At 39.6% G+C, this 17,385-nt stretch overlaps 1 protein-coding gene and 1 long non-coding RNA gene across 4 annotated transcripts in view; one reads left to right on the top strand and one right to left on the bottom strand.

Moving 5' to 3' along the window:
• Positions 1-3,133, bottom strand: part of LOC129828796 (uncharacterized) — a 49,330-nt gene extending 46,197 nt beyond the window's left edge. For both annotated transcript variants that reach the window (XR_008755294.1, XR_008755295.1), the window contains exons 1-2: positions 2,939-3,133; positions 399-497 (exon numbers count right to left, since the gene is read on the bottom strand). This is a non-coding gene — a long non-coding RNA (uncharacterized LOC129828796). The remainder of the gene's footprint in view (positions 1-398; positions 498-2,938) is intronic.
• Positions 3,134-3,863: 730 nt separating this feature from the next.
• six2a (SIX homeobox 2a) lies at positions 3,864-8,360 on the top strand. 2 transcript variants are annotated; one of them, XM_055890006.1, is made up of 2 exons: positions 3,864-4,912; positions 6,373-8,360. In XM_055890006.1, the coding sequence occupies exons 1-2, from the start codon at positions 4,347-4,349 to the stop codon at positions 6,674-6,676; spliced, it is 870 nt and encodes a 289-aa protein (XP_055745981.1). In that variant the 5' UTR covers positions 3,864-4,346; the 3' UTR covers positions 6,677-8,360. The 2 variants fall into 2 exon arrangements, with proteins under 2 accessions (XP_055745981.1, XP_055745982.1); XM_055890007.1 differs by having other exon boundaries at positions 3,865-4,906.
• The last annotated feature ends 9,025 nt before the right edge of the window (positions 8,361-17,385 follow it).

Here is a 17,385-nt window from a genome sequence, read left to right on the forward strand (position 1 = left end):
TTCATAGATCCTTAAACAGCAGAGACACCAAACGCCTGGGTTTAATTCGTTCTCTCTGTCTGCCCAACATGACATGTCTGAAAGAATGTAACTCATCAACCCACGTCGGGCCTGTCTCGGGGTAGGCCACGGAAAAGCCACGTCCCGCAGCCACCCTGCGCTCCCCCAAAACATCTTGCAATAATCAGTCCAATTAGTGGAGGTCGTGGCAGAGAGCTCTCGGGTTAGCGGTGGGAGGTTGTGAAAATAGGGGGCGGCTATTAGAAGAAACGCGATCCCCATTCATCAGCATTGTAATAATCACCGCTCTGACGAGCCACGCGGGCCCAGCGAAGCTCTGATCAAAATGATCCATGGAAACAAGAGGTTTACAAACACTGTCAAGGCGAGACGGGTACCTTGATTCGGCCTGTCACTGCCAGGTTCCTCCCGCTTGCAGCAGAGGCTTTGATGGGCGCTTGTGACTGCGCCGCCGCCCTGCAGCGCGCACTTTCCGCCTGCAAGGAATAAATTAATAGGCGCATCTTTAGCTGCAAGGAGCACTAGGCCTGTATAGGACATTGCATTGCTGTTGACAAGGAGGTGGAACAATAGGCTATAGGCCTATTCTGTAGTTGTACTGTAGTCATGTGTAGCCTACGCCTAGTTGGCTCTTAGCATTTTCAGTTCATGATCCCTAAATGTGCTCGCAAACAGAATGACGTATTGATTGATGTGATTTTCGTGAAATTACTATTTTTAGTAGCATATAGCTAGGCCTAATAACGCCAACTGTTTTCAACTGGGCTAATGTATAAAGGCCTATATGTCAGAACAGAATTTGAAAATGGAAAAATGGATTTCATGAAATATTATTTTATATGGTGGCTAGAGCAATTGGCCTAGGTCTTTATATGCCTATACAGTCTATGACCTATTAGACACGATCATAAAATAACGTTTCTCAATATTCAAATAGTCTACCCACAAGCAGTCATTATCAGGCATGGTGCTAAAAAGGGGGGGGGGGGGGGGGGGGGGACGACAGACGACCATTGTCACGGTCATCGCAAAAGTTATCATAAACGATTTGGGAGCTTTATGCATGTTATGGTTCAATTCTGAGACATTTAGCTGTTTCTTCTAGATTGTTAGAGAAGATACGCGAATTTAAAAGCGCTCGAAGTGGCTGGTCTGTCAAACAACGTTTGGATTCTCACTTTTGCTCTATGAAAAGGGTTTTCTTAACCCCTCCTTTAGATCCGTCTTGAAGCACTATTTCGTGTCATTGATTGAACTTATACATTTGATATAGGCAATTGGAAGTTATATGCAATGGTTATTTTTTGAACATAGTTATTAAATATTTATTACACAGTTTCCCTTTCATCTTGTAGCCTTGGATTTATGATAATAATTGTTTAATTATTACACGCATATAGCCTATTAGCCTAATATTATTATTATTATTACATTCCCTTTGTGAGAGTTTATTTTTAAGTGGACGAAGACGGGGAATATATAACTCATTAATGCTCAGTCTAATATGGTTGAATTAGGAATTTTTCATATAGGCTACTCGTTTACACGATTAAATCGAAGCGTTGTTTTTATTAATACCCATTTCAGCAGCCTTGTCCCCTGATGATTAGCATCAGTCAAGCTAATGCCGAAATACCACTCTGCAAACTGGCTTCAGGCGAAACCCAAGTCAATTTATTAAACACGTTCCTTTTGCGAGTGAAAACACAACATGAAAACGGATAAGGGTCTTCTTACAAGATAATTCATCTTAATGATAAAATGGAAACTAGTCAGTGTGCGTTTTTCATTTGTTTAACACCTCTTCCTTCGATCGGCATGTTAAAATGCATGATTCCATGTATGACTATAGGCTATACATTATGCATGCATTTTAACCTACAGGTGCATACGAGACAGACCACTGTCCTTTCACTAAGGACTGATTTTCTTGCAATTAAGTGGCTCGGTTTCCTGGGTCTTATTTAGAGCACATAGGTCTGAATTAAGAGTAAAACTAAACTAGGCTATAATATTAAAGAGAAATAAGAGACAAAGGCTACCATAAATATTTTAGCTTTTTGAGCAAATATATCCAAATAATTTTGGATGCGTGATTAGCCTACCTAAATTCAAAGTAGGCCTATTGGCCTAATTGGAATCAATCTTAACATCTAAAAGTAATTGATGCGAGGAAACATTCGTCTTTGACAATTTTTCTCTACTCAAAAATGTAGGCCTACGTATCTTATTTGTTGACTAGACGAGTAGGCTACACTTTCGTTCGAAATCTGTGTAGAAGCCCCGTCAGGCTGCACCCGCGCCGCGCAAGGCTACGCTGTGATCACTGCCCCACAGGTTGGAGCAGCTCGAGCTCGCCTGAAAGAGGGAAGGCAACCGAGGTCCATTTTCATTGAAGGCAAAACAACACAGAGCAGAACACGTTTTCATCTCTTGCCATATTACCACCCTTTCCATTTATACTACAAGCGTCAGCGATTCTATAATTTCACACAAAATGTAATTTTGCTAAGCTTTCTTGTGGTCTGTGGTGTTATTAAGTTAGATCAAAAAGCTTTTCGGATGAAAGCTAAAACAGGTTTTTGCGTTATATTTTACAGAAAGCAGATACCAGAGATGCGTTTAAGATCTGTGGATGGAAAGAGACCTGGCCTCGTGTGATATGATACTAGTGAGTGTAAATGTACTTAATGAAGAGGTCCCTCTGTGATGCAATATAAATCTATCAACTGGTCAATTCCTCACTCCATCGGTCAATACAAAATTACATATTCACAACAGGTAGCTATGGCACTCTCACTCAGAACAATTATTATTATTGGTAGTTTAAAAAGACATCATGGGCTTATTTAATTATTAACATCTATTATAGGTCTTATATCCTGTCATCTCCAAACAAGAGCTTAATTTGTCTTACCGGCAGCATCAAGTAGAAGCTTTCGTTCCCCTCAGAAAGCCGTAGAGAGCGAGCTCTCCGCGCTCTCATAGCAGAATACACCTCTCAACCTTTGTTTTGTTATTCAGGCACCTTGTGCGTTTGCTCTAATGTTACAGTATTCCACATTGTACAGTTCCTGGGGATGTGTGCCCACAGGATGCCTGCCTGCCTGCCTTGTTAATTTGTCATACCCGCATGTGCATTAAATACTCTACAATGCATGGTTAATTACACCAGAGGTTATCAATGCGCACATGATCTAACAGGAGTTAAACTAGGATTTGAAGGTGAGGGAACTGTCTTCAAAACGGGGCACTTTTCTATGATTTTATTTGAGCAGAAATCTATTTAATTCAACTGTCTCCCATTCCTGGAACACGTGTCAACAGTGGCCCAAGTTTGCCCAAGTTATTCATACTTGGAGATATACTGTATCTATAGATTTTTGTCACTGTGTCAAAACATGGCAAATAATGCAAAATATGTGGTGAAACTATCTGTATTGTCCCCCAGCAATATTTATTCACGTCTAGCCTATAGTTTAAATATCCTTTCTATACCACGATGTTCCAGGTAAATTAGGCCTACGTACAATTCCTTATTACAATGTAATAAGCGTTAGATGACATATAATGAATAAGCAGTTATTGTGGAAACTGTGCATACACATGCGGTTCCTGGTTATGGACATGAACATTGGTTAGCATGATCTGTCGCACGCTCTGGCGCCATCCTCCCCAGGAAGAGGGATCACTGCTACACAGCCTCGCGCTCTTTGGCTGCCTCGAGTGTCTGTCAAACATGAGAGAGAAAAAAATCCCATTTACAGGAAAAAATCTGGGCAATATTTCTATTGGTTGGAGGGCTTGAATAGAAGGGAACAATCAGTCAGTGAGGCCAGGGAGCCACCTCAAACCATATCGGGTTACATTGAATGACAGCGTAACCATGGCAAATAATTTGACTAAAACTATTGTCTTATCCTCACCATCCCCGGGTCAGATAACCAACCAATCACAGTTCACATAATCGCTTTTCTTGCCAGTTTAGAATAATATTATTAAAACAAGCGAGCGAGCCTGGTCTTCGGGAGTAGGTAATGTTGAAACGACATAGAAAAGGTGGACAACGACTGTGGAAGGAGTAAACACTTTCTCTCGGTGTACCTTGTGGGGAATGCTGTGCATTTTGTACTGCTATTCATAAACGGGACTTTCATTTTTTCTTTTCGATTGGATTTTATCCTCGTCATTTTTGATACAGCCTACTTTTGGAGACTTTCATGGTCGTTTGTGGACTTACAGTGTCGGTTACTTGCTTTAATGTCTTAGCCATAAAAGGGGACGTGTAAGTAGAGAAAAACATACCTGTTTATTAACTTGCAACCATGTCTATGCTTCCAACTTTTGGCTTTACGCAAGAGCAAGTCGCTTGCGTCTGCGAGGTCCTCCAACAGGGTGGAAACATTGAACGGCTCGGGCGCTTTTTGTGGTCTTTACCCGCGTGTGAGCACCTCCACAAAAATGAAAGTGTTCTCAAAGCTAAAGCTGTGGTCGCATTCCACAGAGGAAATTTCAGAGAGCTTTATAAGATCCTTGAGAGCCACCAATTTTCCCCTCACAATCACCCGAAGCTGCAGCAGCTGTGGCTCAAAGCGCACTACGTCGAGGCGGAGAAGCTCCGAGGCCGCCCTCTCGGGGCTGTGGGAAAATACCGCGTCCGCAGAAAGTTCCCCCTGCCTCGGTCTATCTGGGACGGCGAGGAGACAAGTTACTGTTTCAAAGAGAAGAGCCGGAGCGTACTCAGAGAATGGTACACACATAACCCCTACCCTTCCCCGCGAGAGAAGAGGGAGCTCGCCGAAGGCACCGGGTTGACAACCACGCAAGTCAGTAACTGGTTCAAAAACAGACGGCAAAGAGACCGCGCGGCAGAAGCTAAGGAAAGGTACGAGTAAGTGAATGTTTACTCCTTGTCTTATTGCTTGTGTGCGTAAAAGTCTGGGCCCTGACTTTAACTTGGATCATTTGTTAGGAAATACTGATTTATACATGCTAACCTCTCATTTCAAATCAGGGTACGGTAAACTATAGTATAATTTATTATAAGCTACCATTGATAATCATTCTAACATTGATGAGCAAAAGCAAACTAATATCATGCTTTTATTTTGCCATTTAAACTATCCACAATCAACGGATGGCAAATATTAACTCTGGCTTCATGATCACATCTGAAAGTATGTAAATGTAGATCATATATTTAGTTTCAAAAAAGTTCCTTGAATGTCAAGACGTTTTTATTCTGCTTGAGGGTGGTAGTTTTTTTGCTATTGCTTAATGAGCTGTTTGTAGGCCTACATTTTAATTTTCGAAATTATACTGTACAGAAGAGCTTTAATATGTATTTAGTCAGGTGTTCACTCGGAGGGTGTCTGCTTTCTCCCGCTGGCGACTAATTCAAACTGAAACCACTGCGTAAATCATGTCTTTCCACTTGAAAACCATGAGTCATTGCGATTCGGACTGTAAATATATGCCTAATACACGTTTAGCAATAATTAGGCCTGTCATTTGTGCCTGCCAGCTTGTGTGTGTACACAGTTAAGGTTTTCCATTATGCCTTCATACCCATAGGCCCAAACTAATAGCCTACACCAGTTTAGATATAGTTCAAATGGCTTAACATATTTTTTTTCTAACATTGACTTGGTGAAATACAGTAGTGCCAAATTCGTCTATTCGTCCTCATTAAGGGTAGGGTGGTGATTGATAAAATGTGTTTAGAAACGGCTAAATCCACTGCAGATTTCTAATAATAATTGAATTATATAAATTATATAGCAACAGTAAAGGTACTAATATAAATCTCACACATTGCATTTCTGTTTAGGGGTGTGTCGTTTGCGTCTGTGTGAATTCAAAAATAAGTTGCATGCACACTCCACCAAATGCATAGGTATAAATAACCCTGTATGTATTTCCTGAACATAGATTCTCCCATTTTTATTATGCGGGCAAACAAGATCTGCACAATGGAACTAGATGATGCAAGAAAATCTAACATTGTTACTAGTTTCAAATATGCCTTGACACTTGACTTGAATGTCACACATTGTTGTTTAAATTGCATAGCCCAGCTATATGAGAACTTCTCATTAAAAATGCTGGAGAGACCAATGGCGGTGACGACATATCCCACACTGCTCATTTACCAGTTCCTTTTAGTCTATAGGCCTAAAACTTGTATATTACAATCTGTACTAAATTGTTCATCCAAACATAACTCGGTATAATTATGATAAGTATTTGTGTTGTTTGCAAGCGAATGCATGTTTGTATAGGCTACCTGACAATATGGGCTAATATAGGGTTCATTATTACTTACCATATTATCATCTTTCCTTTCCACAGGGAAAACAACGAAAACTCCAACACCAACAGCCACAACCCATTGACTTCTTCCATGAATGGAAATAAAACACTTTTGGGGAGCTCAGATGACGACAAAACGCCTTCAGGGACTCCGGATAACACCTCGTCGACTCCGGCTATGCTCATCGCTTCAAACTCGGGGCTGCAGATGCACGGCCTAGCGCCTCCACCCGGGCCTAGCGCCATGCCAGTGTCCAGCCATGACTCTGTGCACCATCATCACTCTTTGCACGATACTATACTGAACCCTATGTCGTCCAACCTGGTCGACCTCGGCTCTTAAACACGAGACCCTGGTTGGAAAGGGACTTTCTGAGTTACGTGGATGTTTGAGAAAAGCTTCAGGCACCTGATGCGAGGAGCAAAGGCGAAAGGACAGTCAGGAAAATGTGGCTCACACGGTGAGAGGTGAGATGGTAGGCGTTTAGCTGAAAGGTATTTTACCGGAATGTGATAACATGTTATATTGTTGAAAACAATAACAATAAAATGTCTTAATTCTTGTTACTATTATCGTTATTATTTTAGGGGATAGATATCAACAGATACGTAAACTCAAAGTCAGGTACCCCATGACCTTTTGTTTACACATAGGTTTTCCAAGAGAGCCATATTCAGTTAGATTTTGTTTTGGGGTATCATCGCTTAAGTGTTTTACTATCATGAGAGCCGTATGTGAACGATTAAAGATTATAATATCTTATTATTTGTATTTTCATTTGGAAAGCGACTGCATGTTAACTCTGCGATTAATAATAAAACATAAACAAATCGATCTCACTATAGTTTCATATACCCTTTACAATAAAAAAAAGAAATGCATTCATTTGAAAGGAGAACTTGTTTGATTTATATTATTTCAGCTTTTTATTTGAAAAATGGCAATTCATTTTTTGTGTGGAGTTTGTTTTTGCACATCATAGTTGACCATTAAGATATATTTCATACGATGGAAAACACCACTTGTGATTTTTTGCAAAATGCTTTAGAACCACACCCATATTTTAAAATATATTGTTGACCATAATGTAAGCCAGTGCGTAAAGTAGCCTAGGAGGAGCATGATTTTCGTTGATTCATTATTTTGAAAAGGCGACAGAATGTCTAACCTGAAAATACATCTGTGTTACGTCTCCGCGTTATGATTCTGATTTCGATAGTATCGTGTTGCAACATTGGGCTATCAAGTGGGCTAAGGTAGCCATTAATCCGGATGCAAAGGCAGCCCGATATGAGACCTGTGTTTTCTTTTTTTTTCTTACTGTAGGCCTAGACCTGGGTCTATATTATTTCTCGAAATGTAATGTGACCAGACAACATTTCAAAGTAGCCTACAAAGTCTTTGAAAACGTAAAATATATATTTTCTTATAGCCTATATGTTTATTGCGCTTTCCTTGTCTTGTTATTTTCGTGTTTGAAGATATATGATGAAGGTGTATGGCGCGTATAGGCCCAAAACCCCAGTGCCTATGCGTATTACACTTTTACAGAGAGGTTTGCTGTAGGCCTATATTCTAGGCCTACTGCTGTGCTGGGATTTCGTGACATATTACCCCCTCCCCCCTTCCAATATAGGCTAAAGATAATGAAAACTATTGAAATCTATCTTAAATGCAAAACAAGTGCAGCAATTTTGCAACTTGCTGAAATGGGACATTGTCCATTGTGTGTGTTAACTACATGCATGGACTGCAGTATGGTGTAGATACCCACTGGGCACAGACCTCAATTCAACGTCTGTTCCACGTTGGTTCAACGTAATTTCATTGAAATGACGTGGAAACAATTTTGATTCAACCAGTGTGTGCCCAGTGGGTAGGGTCTACACTTTTTTGTTATTATGCGTGTCAGGTCAGTTCTGCCTACTCATCTATGTATATGGTGCAAAGAAAATATTTCTTACACTACGATATTTTACAGTACTATGTCATATGCCTATGGAATAGAATTAAAGTATGAACCTGACTACGGCTGTCAGTCTATGGCATTCTTTAAAAACAGGACTGAAGAGTGCATTGGCAATTATCAATAAAATCTATCTGACACAAATGATTTAGACCATAACGGAGGTTGATGTTCATGTGATGACACTTTTTCTTTCCTCTTGTCGATGAGAACAAAATTGCGTTGTTCCCGGAGACAAACACAAAACTAGAAACGTGTGTTGAAAGAGGACACTTTGTTTGAACAACTTCAACCCACAACCTGCCGTCATCCAATCTCTTCTACTTTCAAAGTCTTGTAGAATATTTCTAAAAACAACATCGACATAGGCCTATTCATTCCTCTTTTCAGGAATTGTTGGTATTTTATATTAAATGTTTTAGTCCTTACATAGGTTATGATAGTTGCATCTCTTTATTCAAATCAGTCCCCTTTCATGAGTCCTAGGCATGGATACCTTACGCAATTATAAGTTGAATTGAATGTATGCCCTATGGACCCAATTCCATGTATTGAATATGATCTTTACAAGAAAAAAAAGATTTTGCTGTGTGGCCTTGGACTACGTATTTAGATATAAGCAAGATGCTAGCTTAAAGTGTGCATTTATAGGTCATACACAGCATTCGTATAATTGTGGCTATAACCAAACGTTTGTATTGAGTGGTGAGCATCACACCTTGTTGGCTTATGGACCATGAAGTTATTGACGCTGGTATTCAGCCCTCTCATTTTATAATTAGCAACCATTTCAGTGGATACTCAAAACAACCATGCCCCATAATACCGTCTGTGTTTGGGTATAGGCGTAACACCAAATACTTTGGTTCTCACAAAACAAATATTTTAATTCCTGGGAAGTGCAAGGTTCTGCTCTTGACTTTCTCTCTCTTTCTCCAACAGCTGAAATCAGAATTTTAACTAGTTTGTGTGAGTGCAGCATGTGTGCCTTAAGAGTGGCAGAGAGGTTGTTAAACTTTTGGGCATAAAATGTTACAAAACTCTTTCGGCATGAGCTGGGCTAACCAGACCCCTTGGTTATAAATGCAATGCAACATGTTGATTTAATGCTGGGAAGCCAGTTTATGGGAACATTACTCAAACTGCAACAACGAAAAGTAATGGAAACAGAATAAACAATAGTGCATTTTTGCACATTCCACTGTTTCTCTCTCTCTCTCTCGAATTTTACAAAGCTGCGTAAGACAGGCTGGTGTAATTTCTGTGTCTGTGGTTGGTAAGCAATTTTCTCTTAGTGGTATTAGGCCTATATTGACTGTAACAATTAAGACTAAATTGGTGCAGATAACAGCCTTGCAGTACTTGTAATAGTACAAGTTTAGCCATCCGTTTTTCATTGTTAAAATAATATACACAGGGACTTGCGCAATGGCTTTGACTGTCCTGTAGATAAAAAGCACTATAGGTCACGTGAGCCTACTCCAAGTAGCCAGTTAATAAGTCCTTAATTAGTAAATGAAAATGCCAATAATCATAAATATAATGACTATTCAGTTCAAGGTTGAATCACGCATTACTTTAGCGCATATCTCTCATCGACACCAATGCATGCTTTACGAAATGCAATATTTACGCACAGGTTATCTTTATGCACCCCTTTGCCAATATTGTATAACATTATGGCGTATATACAAAGTGAGACTATTCTATTTCCACCAAGGAATGTTGACAGATGAATATTATTTACGGGTCACGGGCCACACCAGATCCAGTGGCGAATGTCTTTCTACGCAAACGGAAACCTCGCTCACACAGGCACTGGTGTAGCCTGCTGTTAGACCTTATTATTGTGGGGCCTCGTACTTTAACTATGGGTTTAGCTTGGCCTTTATCATGGAAATGATTGGAATATGTGATTAGTCTGTAGGCCTAATTCGTCTGTTCATGCCCACTTGTCAAATTACTCATATGCAGGATTGATTGACATTTGCATTGTTCTGTAATTGTCAAATATGACTAATTATGTATGTGATATGTATTTAAATGCAAGATTTTAGTCAATTGAAATGTAATTCTAGACAACACAGTGCTCATCAAGATTTGGGGATGACATTTTTCTCATGGTTTTATTTTTTTTAGTAATTTAATCTGATATAGTTTTCCTGATAAAATTTAGATTTTAACAAAATATCAATAAAAGACTAAGGACTATATTTTTATGGAAACACATGCTGTTGTTTTCTAAAATGCTATCGATTGTGATTGGGCTAGTCTCCTAACCAAGCAACATGTTCACTTAAAACCTTTTCTGACATGTTGGTATAATTCACCCTTAGCTAGCTTTTAATTACACGTGAATAAAGGATAGGGGTTAATAAGCAACGACAGTATTGATTTCTAGGCATGTACAGTGAATTCAGGAAGTATTCAGACCCCTTGACTTTTTCAACATTTTGTTATGTTACACCCTTATTTTTTTCGGCATCAATCTACACGCAATATCCCATAATGACAAAGTGAAAACAGGTTTGAAGACATATTTGAAGACAGAAATACCTTATATAGATAAATATTCAGACCCTTTGCTATGAGACTCGAAATTGAGTTCAGGTGCATACTGTTTCCGTTGATCATACTTGAAATGATCCCGTGTGGCTCAGTTGGATCAGTTGGTAGAGCATGGCGCTTGCAACGCCAGGGTTGTGGGTTCATTTCCCACGGGGGGACCAGGGTTCAATTCCCACCGGGGACCAGGATGAATATGTATGAACTTTCCAATTTGTAAGTCGCTCTGGATAAGAGCGTCTGCTAAATGACTTAAATGTAAATGTAAAATGTAAATGTTTCTACAACTTGATTGGAGTCCACCTGTGGTAAATTCAATTGATTGGACATGATTTAGAAAGGCACACACCTGTCTATATAAGGTCCCACAGTTGACAGTGCATGCATGTCAGAGCAAAAACCAAGCAATGAGTGAGAAGGAATTGTCCGTAGAGCTCCGAGACAGGATTGTATCGAGGCACAGGTCTAGGGAAGGGTACCCAAACATTTCTGTAGCATTGAAGGTCCCCAAGAACACAATTTCCTTCATCATTCTTAAATGGAAGAAGTTTGCAATCACCAAGACACGGCCAAACTGAGCAATTTGGGGAGAAGGGCCTTGATTGGGGAGGTGACCAAGAACCCGATGGTCACTCTGACAGAGCTCCAGAGTTTCTCTGTGGAGATGTGAGAACCTTCCAGAAGGACAACCATCTCGGCAGCACTCCACCAATCAGGCCTTTATGGTAGAGTGGCCAGACGGAAGCCACTCCTCAGTTAAAGGCACATGACAGCCCGATTGGAGTTGCCAAAAGGCACCTAAAGAACTCTCAGACCATGAGAAACAAGATTCTCTGATCTAATGAAACCAAGATTGAACTCTTTGGCCTGAATGCCAAGCATCACCTCTGGAGGAAACCTGGTACCATCCCTACTGTGAAGAATGGTGGTGGCAGCATCATGCTGTTGGGGTGTTTTTCAGCAGCAGGGACTGGGAGACCAGTCAGGATCAAGGGAAAGATTAACTGAGCAAAGTACAGAGAGATCCTTGATGAAAATCTGCTCCAGAGCGCTCAGGACAACAACCCTAAGCGCACAGTCAAGACAACGCAAGAGTGGCTTCAGGACAAGTCTCTGAATGTCCTTGAGTGGCCCAGCCAGAGCCCGGACTTGAACACGATCGAACATCTCTGGAGAGACCTAAAAATAGCTGTGCAGCGACGCTCCCCGTTCAACCTGAAGGAGCTTGAGAGAATCGGCAAAGAAGAATGGGAGAAACTCCCAATATAGCCACACTCCACGGCAGTCAACGGATCAAAGGCAATCTATTACCTGTAAACTCATTTAGAACATAGAGATTTTTACAATCATCACTGAAATCATCACCAAAAGTTATTTGAAGGTGTTGCCTTTCATTTTGTTCTCTGACATATAGGAATTTGAGGATGTTACATGACCTATAGCTAGGCCTACCTATATCTATAGTACAATTGAGACAGTGTTCTGATACTAAACTCACAAATGTTTGTTTATATGCATGTTGACAGACTCCAGTTACCAGAGCATACTAGCTAGATAACGTAAGGCACAAGACGGATGGAATTTCAACTGTTTAGTTTATTTTCAGTCGTTGTTCCTATATTTATTGGACTATAAAGTCACATAGATGGGACTTCTGTTGACAAAGGAGAACATTCAATTATATTCAAGACAACTAAAGAATATTCTAATCCACCAAAACTTCCAGGCTATATAAATATGTCCTTTTACATTGACTAAAAGACGCCTAAAGAATTATTATTATTATTATTATTATTAGAATGATTATTATTATTTTTATTATTATTATTATTATTATTATTATTAGTAGTAGTAGTAGTAGTAGTGATAATAGTAGTGGTAGTGGTAGTAGTAATATAAGTAGTAGTAGTGGTGATAACAGTAGTTATAGTAGTAGTAGTAGTAGTGATAGTAGTAGGTGTAGTGATAGTAGAAGTAGTAGTAGTGATTGTAGTTGTAGTACTAGTGATAGTAATAGTAGTAGTTGTGATAGTAGTGATAGTAGGAGTAGTAGTAGTAGTAGTAATAGTAGAAGTGATAGTAGCAGTAGTATTAGTAGTGATAGTAGTAGTAGTGATAGTAGTAGTAGTGATATTAGTAGTAGTAGTAGTCGTAGTGGTGATAGTAGTCGTAGTAGTGATAGTAGTGATAGTAATAATAAGAGTAGTAGTGATAGAAGTAATAGTAATAGTAGTAGTAGTAGTAGTTGTAGTAGTGATAGTAGTCGTAGTAGTGATAGTAGTGATAGTAATAATAAGAGTAGTAGTAGTAGTAGTGATGGTAGTATTAGTAGTGATAGTAGTAGTAGTGATAGTAATAATAAGAGTAGTAGTAGTAGTAGTAGTGATAGTAGTATTAGTAGTGATAGTAGTAGTAGTGATAGTAGTAGTAGTAGTAGTAGTAGTAGTAGTTGTGATAGTAGTAGTAGTGATAGTAAAGTAGTTGTAGTCGTAGTAGTGATAGTATTCTTGGTAGTGATAGTAGTCGTAGTAGTGATAGTAATATTAGTTTTAATAATCCATTGTTGTTCTTGCTGTCATTATATATTTAAGCAATAAGGACTGAGGGGTTGTGTTATATTGCCAATATACCACGGCTAAGGGCTGTTCATAGGCACAATGTGAAGCGGCGTGCCTGGATACAGCCCTTAGCTGTATATTGGCCATATACCACAAACCCCCGAGGTGCCTTATTGCTATTATAAACTGGTTACCAACATAATTAGAACAGTAAACAAGTAATGTGCTTCATACCTGTGGTATATTGTCTGGTACACCAAGGCTTTCAGTCAGTCAGCATCCAGGACCCAAACTACCAAGTTTATAATATTAATTAAACATACATTTTTTAAATTGTCGTAGCCTACTAGTCACCAACATTCATTAATAACTATCCGTTACATAGGTGTGATGGAATGTTTTGTGCAGAGTTGAGAACCGTTCCATGGAGTGAGGTACAGTGGGATGTGTATTGATGGACACATTGATTACAACATTTCTTGGCTTATAATGCAGTTTGAGGGTATCAGGTGCATCCCATAAAACAAATTAAACCGGTGGGGGGGAAACGGACGGTGTTGTGTTACGGTCAACAAAGAGCACCCAAATGGGCAGGGGAGTAGGCTATAACCAGAGGCTAAGCATTAATGCACTGAACTCCACCGTACCGGACGCATACAGTTACAGTACACCTCTGTTGCCTATCACAGACACTGACCTTTGCTTGAGTAAAAGGTCACTGTTCAGGCCTACTCCTCCTGAGTCTTATTGCGACACAATGGGAACCTTGTCACGAGTGGAGTGGAAGTTGAACTGGCTGTATGAAAAACTGGTTGTATGAAAAACTACTCCATCTCACGTAAATTGTAAATTTAGAAATTCAGATGTCGCTGGCCATGTTGATTCCATGAAGTTCAGCAGCAATAGTTTTTCCAGAGGTGTCATATGACACCCTACCATAAAATCATTCCACTCCAGAGAATAACTACACCATTCTTTGGAACACAATGGGCAGGTTAAATCTTTCACAGACCTTTAGTATAGCACACAGTATTTTCTACATTGGAAAGTAAAAATATTTGAAAGTGATTTAGCTGATGTTTTGATGTCATATATCAACTGGCAGCATAAACATGTTTTACATCTCCACTCAGCAGCTAGGTCCAATTATTCTTCATAGGCCAATGTTAGGACTATCCTGAAATTACTGTCAGACCCAAAACATTTGAATTAACATTTTATAAACATTTTTAGTTTAGGTTTAACATTGAGTGTGTCAGTAATAGGTGTACCGTTCCAGTCTTTGTGGTCTAATCAGTCTCTGTAATAGGGGCCCTTTTGATAACGTAAGGAAGGGTGCTAGTTACTCTGATTATACTTATTGCATTTATAGTGACAAAAAACATTCAATCTATGCGGGTTTGTTTAACACTCGAATAACTGATAGTATTATTTGGAATAACTGATAGTATTATTTGGAATAACTGATAGTATTATTTGGAATAACTGATAGTATTATTTGGAATAACTGATAGTATTATTTGGAATAACTGATAGTATTATTTGGAATAACTGATGGGTTGAGAAATCTGCAGTGAAATGGTCTGGTCTAACAACAGATGCTGCTTTTCAAAATGTCATCCACAGTATCTTACTAAACTGTCGAAGATGCCGTTTGGTTTTTACAGCCTCTCTATAGATGGTTGTCGTGGCTGGACAGAGGGGTAATAATGGTAGGTTCTTGTGATATCACAACTCACATTTGAAATCAAATAGAAAATATCACAGTAGTCTGTGATAAGACAGCATAGTCTAGAATGTTCAGTATATCATATGATTTCTATTTTTACACTCCATAGAACATATAATAATTATTCTGTCACACAAAAAAAGTGTCATAAGGGTGGGGATGATGATGTTCTTGTGATAGAACAAGTCACATGCCAAAGTGTGAGATCAGCTAGAATGTATGACTGTAGTCTGTGACACCATAGACCAGAATGTCTAATACTCATCACAGTGTTCCTATTGTTATGCATAATAGACAAAAGGATTCTAAATCAATATAGAAGCCATTTTCCACCTCATTATGACATCACAACATCCCTTACAGCCTTGATACTACTAGACAAACAGGTGGAATAGCTACTATTCCATCACAGATCACTGAGCATTATAGTTTTTGTGTACAGTTAGCTCTTATTTGTTTCCAGCTAAACAGCCAAACAGGTATTACTATGTAGATTGAGTAAGTCAAACCGATGCCCAGAACAACTGTGTTCCTCATCAAATGCACTGTCACTCAAAAACAATGTTGGTTGGCAGCATCAAGACAATACAGTTTTGGAAATAAAATATATGTAAGTGTATTATGTTGATATACAGTGTACTTGGCTTTAGGTGCTTTAAAGGCAAGATTTCAAAGATATAAAGAGAGCATGACCATCTTTAACACCTGAAAGAGTGGTCTGTGCATTTGCGCAGAAAACTTTGTAATGCTAATAACATAAATATAAACTATCATTGAGGATGAATACGTGTCACTTAGGGCCTGTAGTGAATTTATGAAATGTCTGAGTTGGCTCCATAAACAAGGGCTAGGTAATTATAAGGTAACCTAGTGAGATGCAGTTCATTTTCAACATTGGTAAATAATATGGTCTAGGTTTAGATACAGCTAGTCCCTCCCTACTCTAACAAGGAGGAAACTGTGGTAGCCTAAACAGGGTGACTGTGTAAGTGAACCAGGGTCAACCTAAGACGATGAGGAGGAGGATGCATGTGTGTCTGTCTTCCTGCTGCAATGGAAACCATAACAATTACACCTCAACACTGCAGACAAGTGTGGAATCCTAAATGAGCACACACTCTAACTTGCTCTTTCTATCATTATCACACACACACACACGCATACGCACACACACACACACACACACACACACACACACACACACACACACACACACACACACACACACACACACACACACACACACACACACACACACACACACACACACACACACACACACACACACACACACACACACACACACACACACACACACACACACACACACATACACACACACAGTTTGTTGAGTAACAGCACCCTCTAGCCTAATGTTGACAAAATACCATATTTTATTCAAAGTGAGTCGCTTGGAGCCATCCTGGCAGTGATGCATTGAACACTTGCACCCTCTAGAGGAAAGAAGCTTAACCAGCACCCATATTCCAAAACATTACTTTACATCGCAATACAGTATCTGTTGATAGGGAGGTTTTGTTACGCACAAGACTTTACAGGATAAATTACTGAATCTATATCGTGTAAAGTCCAATATAAATATCTATAGATACAATTGCCTATTTCTTGTTCTCACATGGTCACTCATTTCCCTTGCTTCTGAAGTGGTTAGAATCCATTTAAACGCAGTCCTTTACCCTTTTCACACTACTGAACATAACTTTATTACTATAACTACTGTTCCATGAAGGAGGGAAACGAGGTACAACACACTATGGGGAGTCACACTCTTGCGACATAGGTTGAAGGATTAACAATCACGCCTGACAAGGCCAATGAAATCTGTGCCTTGCTGGAAGCCCAGCCTTCCCAAGGTGATAAGCACGAGGCTCGGATTCGTTCCTTCAATTTAATACCGCTCTTCACCGAGCCCAGGAATGAGGGATGCGGGGCCAAATAGGTGTTGTACCTAATTTCCGTCCTTCAGGGAAGAGTAGTTATAGTCATAATGTTACGTTCCCTTTCAGTCAGTCAACTTCGGTAAAACCTACTTTGGAGAAATATAATCATGCCCCAAGCCGACCCCAATGGATACTAGATGAAACGGCCCATGGCAGGCCACCCAGACCTGACCCCGCCAGATGCGACAGTCTGGGTGTTGCGCATACGGCTTGCTGCCTAGTGACGTTCCCCTGTCCCAGCCGTAAGCATACTGTGAGCTGCCTAGTGACGT

Source organism: Salvelinus fontinalis, chromosome 30 (assembly GCF_029448725.1).
Source record: "Salvelinus fontinalis isolate EN_2023a chromosome 30, ASM2944872v1, whole genome shotgun sequence".
Taxonomy (NCBI): Eukaryota; Metazoa; Chordata; class Actinopteri; order Salmoniformes; family Salmonidae; genus Salvelinus; species Salvelinus fontinalis.

Bases quoted from the DNA above. Each gene is read 5' to 3' on its own strand.
- six2a (XM_055890006.1), top strand. From the start codon at position 4,347: ATGTCTATGCTTCCAACTTTTGGCTTTACGCAAGAGCAAGTCGCTTGC. The intron at 4,913-6,372 runs GTAAGTGAATGT...TCCTTTCCACAG, and splicing joins GAAGCTAAGGAAAGGTACGA to GGAAAACAACGAAAACTCCA.